This window comes from Cyprinus carpio, chromosome A16 (assembly GCF_018340385.1).
Source record: "Cyprinus carpio isolate SPL01 chromosome A16, ASM1834038v1, whole genome shotgun sequence".
NCBI classification, from domain to species: Eukaryota; Metazoa; Chordata; class Actinopteri; order Cypriniformes; family Cyprinidae; genus Cyprinus; species Cyprinus carpio.
Window position 1 is genome coordinate 3,355,433 of NC_056587.1, and position 10,954 is coordinate 3,366,386.

The 10,954-nt window shown below is 36.1% G+C and overlaps 1 protein-coding gene across 1 annotated transcript; it reads right to left on the minus strand.

Moving 5' to 3' along the window:
- Positions 1 to 168: 168 nt before the first annotated feature.
- On the minus strand, positions 169 to 10,459 carry LOC109105871 (phosphatidylserine lipase ABHD16A-like). The gene is made up of 20 exons (XM_019119165.2): positions 10,277 to 10,459; positions 8,954 to 9,010; positions 8,744 to 8,810; positions 5,302 to 5,388; positions 5,062 to 5,147; positions 4,900 to 4,973; positions 4,676 to 4,783; positions 4,404 to 4,518; positions 3,896 to 3,997; positions 3,680 to 3,743; positions 3,537 to 3,586; positions 3,266 to 3,389; positions 3,050 to 3,154; positions 2,896 to 2,959; positions 2,750 to 2,806; positions 2,590 to 2,652; positions 2,432 to 2,508; positions 1,033 to 1,131; positions 825 to 871; positions 169 to 708 (listed from the first exon to the last, which is right to left on the minus strand). Exons 1-20 carry the CDS (start codon positions 10,376 to 10,378, stop codon positions 625 to 627), a joined length of 1,632 nt encoding a protein of 543 aa, XP_018974710.1. The 5' UTR covers positions 10,379 to 10,459; the 3' UTR covers positions 169 to 624.
- Between the last annotated feature and the right edge of the window lie 495 nt (positions 10,460 to 10,954).

Below are 10,954 nucleotides of genomic sequence, written 5' to 3' on the forward strand. Positions count from 1 at the left end.
TTATAAAGTTAACATGTTTAACATAAATGTATACAGTATATCAGCAATGCAGCTTCAAAATAACAAACTTTAACTATACATCAACAACAAATCACTAAAATAATAAACACTTATAAAAAAAAAAAGCACAAACTACGACATAATTAAAAACCAATATAATATAACAAAAAAAAAAGTATCCCCTGGTTTTATTTAATAGTCATATTTAATATAACATTCAGAACATTATTTTACGATACAACTTGTTCATAATTACAGTGCTCCACAAAATAGAGGATAAAAATGAATACAGACTGAGAAAGAGGCAAGAGATCTTTGAGTCCCGTCACAGAGAGTCTCTCAAAAGAAACAAACGTCACAACAGTGACAACAAACCTGAGCAGCAACACATTTCCAATCGTCATTTTCATGTTAAATACTCACTGCGACGGAGGCAGAGCACAACCAATAATTTAAAATGTCTCTATCAAACCATGCAAACAAACGAGTAACCCTGTCACATTTAAACGAACGATTAATTCTGAACGCCCCCTGCCGCCCCACACAACTGACTCAGATGTACCGGTATGATTCCCTTTGACCTCTGTCCTCCAGCACTGTCTTCCTGTAAGTCCCATTGGCTCACTACAGCTTCCAGGGAGGCCTGAACTCAGAAATAGGGAGTGGAGTGCAGTGTGTGGTCTCAAAGTTTCGCATATACTTTCGTGCCTGAGAGAGAGGAATGTCCTGTTAGATTAATGACCTATAACATATTATATAGAGAGAGAGAGAAAAAGAGTAGCATTTTTATTCACTGGGTATACACAAATATTTTTGTAACATACCAAGAATAGAGCAAGCTGCCTTCTGCCCTCAAGTGTCATGTCTTCACCTGAAACAGAAGATCAGATCACCAACAGTCAAATGTCTGTTTTGTTTTAGACAGCAACTGTAGCCAGAGTAATGGAAATCACTGCTGAACATCCTTGTTTGTTTTTATCACACGAAACCAATTCTGGACGTGAGCATGGCTACTGTTTATGAAGCACGTACCAACGCTCCAGGGGAACAGGGTCTCTCTGTCTGTCTGATAGGACTGCAGCACAGACAAGCACCAATCATCATCCACCTCATAGCCCATGTACACAGATTCTGAAGAACACAGGAAAAAATTACTCACTTTGCTTAAAAAAGCCAAATCAAACAGAAAACATAGAATAAACCCATCTAGAAATTCTGTCTGATACCGAATTATGTCATAATGTTCATAACCATTGCTATGGGCAATATTTTAATCCAGTTTTTTTTTTTTTTTTTTTTTAACTTTTTGATTCCCAAATGATTATATCTTTCCAAAAATATGAAAGGCAGCTATATTTTTATGAGCAGTATAAAGACTCAACACATGAAAAAAGTATCTTGAATTATCTGGAAAAATACTTTGTTTCTATTAAACACTGTTTTCTATCTACCATTAACCATTAATGTTAGGCATATAAACATGACGTATAAACACAAAAACAATGGCTGTCAACTGAATAAAAGAAATGAGATTAAAGGGATACACCACCCCAAATTGAAATTTTGTCATTAATCACTTACCCCCATGTCGTTCCAAACCCGTAAAAGCTCCGTTCGTCTTCAGAACACAATTTAAGATATTTTAATAGAAACAGCGCATCCTTGTGGCGCGGATGACACAGAAGAGCATACGCAGCATACCATGATTTTATTTCAAATCAAAGCTAAATACACGTAGAAACAGCGCATCCTTGTGGCGCGGATGACACAGAAGAGCATACGCAGCATACCATGATATGGAGAGACACAGAGGAGAACACTGGCGTTGAATAAAGTCATTATTTTTGTTTTCTTCGCTTACAAAAAGTGTTCCTGTCGCCTCATATAACCCAGAATGCATGTCTGATGGCAGATGGAGTATTCTGACCACGACTTTCATACCTTTAATGGACCTTGACACTTATTTACTTGGCAGTCCATGGGACAGTCTCAAGCCTCCCTGTTTTCATCCAAAATATCTTAAGTTGTGTTCCGAAGACGAACAGAGCTTTTACGGGTTTGGAACGACATGGGGGTAAGTGATTAATGACACAATTATCCCTTTAATCTCATGATTTAATCTCTTTACAAAGCAAAATGAAACCATAATGTCATAATTCCATACATTTTAGCTGATATTATTTATTTTTAAACTTTTCTCTAGTCTTTTACACTTCTTGGAACCCAATTTGAAAACCCCTGTTAAAAAAAATAAAATTACACTAACATGTTACATGTTAAAATTCTATATTGATCAAGAGAAAAAATCCTTAACATTAATAAATTATAAAAATAAGTAATATTTTCAACTTCCACCACTGAGCAATGCCAATTCTGAAAATGACACCGGTAATAATAATAATAAAAAAATGAATTAACTATAAAAGCATACCTTCTTCAATCTGTGTCCCTGCTGCGAGCCACTGTCTGACTGCCCTGATAGCGTCCTCTGTCATGACTTTAGGATACCTGAGAGACACGGAGAAAGAGAGATGAAGCCAATCGACTGAGCGCAACCAGATGAAGCGGTTTGTGTGAATCGTGTCTGACCTGTACTGGAGTAGTTTGAGCAACAGGTCATTCCCTCTGTTAGACGTGATATCCTCTGGACCCCTGTGACAAAACATAATACAGCCATGTCAAGATCAACAACAATTCACGTTTGCCTCCTCGAGCACGAATGTATTTATTGGTGTCCTGAATAACTCACGTGGTAGTGATGATTTCATCTTTGGTTCTTCTGATCAATAACACTGGTCCCTGGTACCTGAAATCAAAGCCAAAGTATTTACATAGAGCTCATGCTGATATCTTCATGCTTTTACTGTTAAATAAATCATGGAAAAGGTGACTCACTTGCAGAGCTGTTCGGCATTGTTCAGGTTCATGTATTGCCTCACTGTATGGGTGACCAAGGGTCCTGAGGAATGGAAACAAACATATTCATTAATTTTTTTTGGGTCACTCACTCTTTAGAACTGAGTAGAGATGAAAAGAATAAAACACTTACTCCAGCTGTCAGGCATGACCTTTAGTGCAAGTGGTAAAAGGTCGTCAAATGAGGCATCTAGAACCAGAGCTCGGATCTCTGGGTAAGACATCACAGCCCAACTCGCTAAAACAGAGCAGCACATTAAGAATTAAAACAAATGAAGAATTTATTTCTGTTGTGGATCTGTGTTTTCTGATCTGTGATTGGCTGGTTCGCTGGTGTGGGATTGTTTACCTGTGAAGCCCCCTATTGACCAAGCGTACACAATAATGTCACTCAACTGGAAGCCCAGTTTGTGCACGGCAAACTGAATGACGACGTCCATCGCATTGGCCTCGTTTTGAGGAAATGGAACTCCCTGAAAAAGAGAGAAAGATGTACACTGAGGTTTTCATCCATTTTACACTTTAGATAAAACACGTGCAAATAATTCTATTAGTGTCATTAATTGTGTGCTGTTATGCCAAGGTCGGTGTCAGGAACAGATGGTGTGATGTTGACTTACTGTACTGCCGCCAAACCCTGGGTGATTCCAGCCCAACACTGAATATCCACCTGTAAACAGAAGAGAGGAAACAGTTTGACATGCATCTAGTGCACGAATGTTAAAAATAAAACACAGACACACATTGACTCGCACACATTTACCTTCTAGTGGCGTGTTCATGCAGCCAACCTCATAGAATCCTGCGTTTCCTTCACAGCAGATCACCTGGGATGCAAATTATATCAGCAATGGAAAGCTAGAGGTAATATGCTATCTCATTAAACTATGTTCTTTCCCTGAAGCTCTTCTGTTATGGTTTCTCTCTTGTTATGCTCTGTTGTAGTGGTACATTTATTTCACACTGTTCACATTCTTACCAGAGTTTTTCCAGCTTGCCCCCCATCTTTCCTCCGGTCCACAAACATGGTGTCAATCTCATTCCCATCACAAGCCACCAGTTTGTTCCGCTGACCCTCAAACTGAACACAACAAACACAATCAATGAATTTCTATATACAGCATATCTTGTTCAAAAATTCAGTCAGTATGATGTTTTATAAAAGAAACTTTTATTCAGTAAAATGTATTACATTGATCAAAAGTGACAGTAAAGTCTTTTATAGTATTATAATATTAAGTTTTTATCTAGAATAAAAGCTGTTTTAATGTAAATTAGTTATTAAATTTAATTAAAAGTAGTCGTTTTAAATTGTAATATATTTTCATGATATCACTTTTTGTATTATTTTTTGTGTGTGTGTATTTTTGATCAAATAAATGCAGCCTTGGTGAGCATAAAAGACTCAGTCTTACTAAATATATACGTTATCCTGAGAAGTGTTTTGAACGTGTTGTAGTATGGGTTTGTAGTTGTGTGTGTGTTACCTCTTCTACAAGTCTGGCCTGGCCCTGCTGTAACATGGGTCTCATGGCCTTCTGCAACAGACCCACTGAACCCGGATACAGCATCCTCCGGCCGAATGAGTGCACTATCAGATAACTACACAAAACACACACACACAAACACACACATGAATGCTTGTGTATACGTAAGAGAGCAAACTGGTGATCTCTTATCCAAACCTATGTATTTGTACAAGCCTAATAATACAGTAAATCACTACAAATATGTCAATTTATTATCACACACTTGTTACCTTAAGATGTGGCACGGTAGTGTGCGAACTGAATTTAGCACACTGTCTGCTGCCCCTCTGTGTTTCGACTCTGGCCTCAGCAGGGACACGCCACCTTTAGATAGCTTCCTGCAGTCGGAGGAAGTGCAAAGACATCACAAAGAGATCTAGAGTTGACTCCTAATTAAAGCAAACTCCTCTAAAACTGAAAGACTGAGCGAAAGAGAGAAACAAGCTATACTTACAAACTACTAACTTCTTTCCAGCTGAAATCTACGGGCCAGTGTTTGAAGTCGAAGTCAAAGCATGCAAGTTTTTTCTGAATGGGAAAGAATCAACATCCTCTTAATGGACTCATTAAAGCAAAGCTCCATGGGAATGTTCCTATGGCACTGCTACGGTCTCACCTTGTTGCTAGGTGTGTTGTTTCTCCTGGTTTCCTCCAGTATGGTGATAAACTGAAGGTACTCTGGGTTTCTCCAGCGTCCCCAACCTAATAACAGTTCAGCGGTAAAGTTCACTGTTTTAAGTGTTCATTTAGAACAGAGTGAATGTACTTAAAGTATGAATATTAACTACAAAAGTATGGTAATTAAACAGACAAACATTACTAATAAATACACAACAAAAGTAAAATATTGTGTCACCTCTCAGATAGGCCACTCCTAGCAGACAGACCAGCGCTGTGCCAACATACTGACCGATAGGAACCAGCTTACTGCTGCAGATGTAGCCTACAACATACGTCAGTATTAATCATCTCTGATCGATAGCAAACAGTACCTCACCACATTATTTTTTTGAACAAGGTGTGTTTATTTAAGATTTTATAATATGCGAGAAAAACAAAACACAAAAGGGCACAAACATACCCCAACCCAACCCTTTACCCATCAGACAAAAAAATTTTGGGATTGTATTCCCTATAGTATTTTTCCACAAATGACAAGAAAGGTTGCCAGATTGCATAGAACTTCTTGGTAGACCCCTTTTTTTCCAATATAAGATATTGCATGTTCTCTTTAATCCAATGAAGGAATGTAGCGGGAAGGGGGTCTTTCCATTTAAAACGGTATTAATCTTCTAGCAAGTAGTGTGCAAAAGGCCAATATTTTACAATTATTGCTACTTATCTAATACTAAATATAGCAATAAAAGGAGAAAAATCAATTTCTGGAAGTTATACAAACTTGGGCATGTCCAGAACATATGTAAAAGTCTTGCAGGAGCCTGTCTACATCTGTCACAAATAGGGACTAGCTCTGGTCTGAATTTAGATAACCTAACCTTCGACCAATGGAGCCGGTGTACTACCTTGAATTGCTCAACCACGTCATTGACATACAGATGATGAATAGATCTGTTTAATAATTTTCTGCCAAATTTGTTCATTCACATTATTAATTATTAATTAATAAATACTATTCAGGGCTCAACAAGAATGGACAGATGTTATAATGCCTAAATAATAATAAAAAAATTAGGCATACCATTATACAAATCAAATCCAAATAAAAGCAAAAAAAACGCATCAACATCGCACCCCTGATACACAACAGAATACACAGCACAAAATAACATGGAGATGGACAGATATGGAGATACACATAACAGACTGTTGACAAAGGAATTGTTGAATAAAGTCGTTATTTTTGTTTTGTTATTTTATCTTTTACGGGTTTGGAATGACATGATTAATGACAAAATTTTCATTTTGGGGTGGAGCATCCCTTTAATCTAATCAGCAGATATAATCTGTTATGTAACTTAATTATTATTAACCTAGCCTAATGATATCAAATACAGTTAGCAGTGCTCGATTGTCATTTAATTACACAATTATTACAGAATGCCATTTACCACATCTTTGTAAGGCACAGACTCTTTTGTGCAAGAGAATAACAAGGACAATAAGAAAACAACATGCTCTCTAACCACAATATACCCCATTAATGCCAGAACATCAATAAGATCAAAAACTACAGTACAACCACAATCATATAATGGATTCAACATTAAAATACAGTATTTGAACTGCATTGTACGAGCCTCATTCAGTATTTAATATTACGGTTACACAATATATTTGATTCAGCTATTCGAATGCTCAAACTTAACAATATCATACCTTGGTCATGATGTAAAAGAGCTCATTCAGTTAAAACTACAGTTTAAACTACAGCACAGCGTATTCACAACCTGAACATCAGTGCTCCTCGGGTCTGAAACCTCTTATATGAACCAGACTAAAAATACATACAGCACTGCTGTGAGAGCATTAGCCTGTGACTCACATGATATGATTACACCTGCTGAACATAACATTAAGACTGAACCAATCAACGCCTGCTCATGTAATAACAAGATCTGCATGTAGAAATGCAATTTACATAGTAACAAAATGGAAAGATGAAAATAAAAGTGTATTGGTGCATGTATAAAACACTTTTTTAAGAGTTTTTTTTTTTTTAGAGTTAAGAAGGCAGGAGGGAGGTCTGGCCCTTCCGGACTTCCGTCTTTATTACTGGGCTTCTTACATAAGACTAATTTCAGTGTGGTTGGAAGATCATAGAGCTCCACCGATCTGGCTACAAATCAGTGTTATCCCTACAATCCAGGAGCTGTGATTCTCTCCCCTGTAACTCTGGATCATTCTACCTTCAACAGTAACATCATAATTCAAAATATACTTGTATCTGGAAACAGATTAAAGAAAACTTTAAGATAAAGTCCCTTTCATTTCTAACTCCTATCGCTAAGAATCCATCATTTACCATGACAAGATTGGATGGGACCTTTGTGCAATGGGACGAAAAGGGTGTACATACTACAGGGGACTTTTTCCATTGATGGGGCTCTGGCATCCTTTAGTCAGCTGCAACAGTTGACTCCTCCAGAGTCATTTTTTTAGATTTCTATAGATTAGGAATTATATACGTGCTCATACACCTTCATGGGCTAATACATCACCCTCAATTATTGATAAGTGTCTTGATCAGTGTAAAGAAAGTAAAAAGACATTATCGATAATTTATGATCTGCACCAATCCTTTATTTCTCCCTCTACAAGTTTTCTTTATGAAGAATGGGAGAAAGAACTAAGAGTGGAAATTTCTGAGCAAACGTGGCAGACTTATTCACTTTAAGGTCATTCACAGGGGAAGTCGTGGCCTAGTGGTTAGAGAGTTTGACTCCTAACCCTAAGGTTGTGGGTTCGAGTCTCGGGCCGGTAATACCACGACTGAGGTGTGTGTGTTCAGTGCTGTGTGTGTGCACTTTGGATGGGTTAAATGCAGAGCAAGAATTCTGAGTATGGGTCACCATACTTGGCTGTATGTATGTCACGTCACAGACTACATTATTCAAAAAGAAACTACATGGAATTTACCAAAATGTCTCACCTCTTTATGACAAATGTAATTCAGTAGATGTTGATTTGTCATATAGTTTCATTTTTTGCTCTAAGATACAGAGTTACTGGAATGGAATTTTTGATCTGGCCCTTTTTTTTTTATTCTGGGACTTTCTGAATATATGCATCCATCATTAGGAGGCGCACAACACAAACTGCTTGCATACAGTTTAATTACAGCCAAGAAGTTAATACTGTAGTTCTGGAACAAAAAGGAGGCTCCTACTGTCAAATTATCACTTTGAGAGATGATTTCTACTTTATATTTGGAAAGAATTAGATACTGTTTGAAGAGCAAATTTGAACAGTTTGACAAAATCTGGCACCCTTTTCTTTGTTATCTTGATGGAAACCCTATTGACTAATGCATCACTTGTTAATGTAATGTTTTTATATTTCTTCCTCATAATTTACATTTTAATGTGAACAGATCTGGTAAGGGATGTTTGTGATGTTTTTCCCCCTTCTTTCTCTCTTTTTTTTCTAATTTTGATTGTATTCGTTGTACAAAATGTAACACTGCAAATCCATCTTCAAAATCTTATTAGTGTTTCAATAAAAATGTCTGACAAAAAAAAAAATTATTTTTATTACTAGGTGTATTGGATAATAGAATTATAATTTTAGCACACAAAGAAATAGTTTAGCGGTTATATGATGCTGTATTTGTGTTTTACCTTTCCTGTAGAGATAGCAGAGGAGCAGTGGAGAACTGTAGTAGGACAGAGACCACAGCACTGAGGCCTGAAGGATAACACATGACAGTAATTAAACTTCACATTACAAAACCTGTTTTTTTGTTTGTTTTTGTTTTTTTAACAGGGTTGATTTGGTTACTACACCAACTGCAGGAAAATGTGCAATGAAACATGACTGTGATCACATACCCATCCGAGGACGCTATCTGTGTACCTCTCCAAACCTCTGGGCTGATAATTCCAGCCCTACATAAGATAAAGACATGGCAATTACGTGTTTGAAGTATCTAAACTAAAGTTAAATATTGTTACAAGAAATCTGTGGTCACTTGGCATTAGATACAGACCAAAAAATAGGTTTGATAGATACAATGTACCAATATTCTTACATATCTACTCTTCAACAGTTCACTGTAGTAATTTGTATTTTTATTTTCACATAAGGGCCATTCGTTCTGCAAGCATTTTAAGAATCACATAAACAAGAAAATAAATAGTTTAATTTATATCCCAAAACAACTAGCAATAGCATCGTTATTGATGTTGTTATTCTTCTTATTACAAAAATATTCAAAATCCATGTTGTGTTTTTACTGTTGTAGTCTAATGATTATGCTATTTATTTTGCCACAAATTTGCAACAGTGAATTATAGTAATTAATCAGAACTAAAAGTAATCAAACAAAAAATGGACATAAAAACATTAAGATAAATAATGGTTACAAAAATATCTGTCAATCTCTAATTAGTTTTAGCCACTACAATTTTTAATTAAAATAAAAAAACAGTATATATATATATATATATATATATATATATATATATATATATATATATATATATATATATAAACTACATTTTAGAAATATTATTATATAATCTTACATTTTTGAGGGAGAACCTACAATATAAATGAATGATTTTACAGTAGTAAAAACAAAAAAGCATTCCGTGGTATTTTAAAGGGTAAATTCATGTGTGAGTAACGTTACTGTTTCTCTGTGAAGGGGGTAAGAGAAAGATTACCATATTAACCACACCTTATATAACCTTATTCAGTTATTATTGCAACAGCCTGTGATTCATAACAATGACAAATGTCTGATGTCTAACCCAAATAGAAACAGAATAAAAACGCACTAATTCAACGCATGGGTGCGCTAATAGTGTGGTTATGGTTGTGTTCCTCGTGACAGATGGTAGCCTGTCTGTCACTCGACCACTAGAGATAAGCTCACTTCAGTGAGCAAGCAGCCCTCTGTCAGTGGATGTGTCTCACAATAGAGAGAGCTGCCCATCTAGACGGTGTTTTAGTGTATCATCTGAGCTCATTTCGAACGTTCCGATGAAATCAATCGCATATGATGGTCAAATGCTGTCTAGATAGGCAGCTCACTTAGATTTGAGACATCGCCAATAACGCAATAATACACTTCCGCACACTCTTGACAGACTGATCTCTGCGGTGTTTTAAAGCTATGGCTCTGTCTAAAGAGGAGGAAAGAGTCGTACCCTGCGGGGCGTTCTGCCGTCGGTACGTGTCTGGTCCGGTGAGCGGTGGATCCGCTGTAGATTGGGCCCGAAAAGGCACCGGAGCAACATCCAGCCGGCCATTCTCACCTCGGTCAGGAACTACGGCGGCCTGTGAGGATCACAGCAGGTACTACAGCAGCGAATGCGAAAAAGATAACCACTTTACAGGCGCGGCTTCGGATGTTCAATCCATTTTTCTTTTCAATGAAAAAGAGATGTGTTTTATAAGGGAATATAACAAAATTAATCAATTAAATGCAACATAAGAAAATAAATATATAATCAAATGTTCACACCATAAATAAAATGCGATCATAAATAAGACTGAAAATTGTATTCATTTGCTCACCTGTCTGATTGCATTTTTATTTGCTGAAACTTGTCCTTATATGTTTATTTTATGATCTGTTAATTTACTTAATTTTGACATTAAATAAATATTTGTATTATAAACAAATATTTTATAATAAATAAATGTATAAAAGGTAGGCTATATAAAATGTTGCAATCAATAAATGAAATGTGATCATGTTTTATTTATTTTCTCATGTCATATTTTTATTATCAATCAATCGATTGATCGATTAGCTACTTTTGACATTAAAATATATTTTTATTTATAAACAAACAGTATTTTATAACTAATAATAATTATAT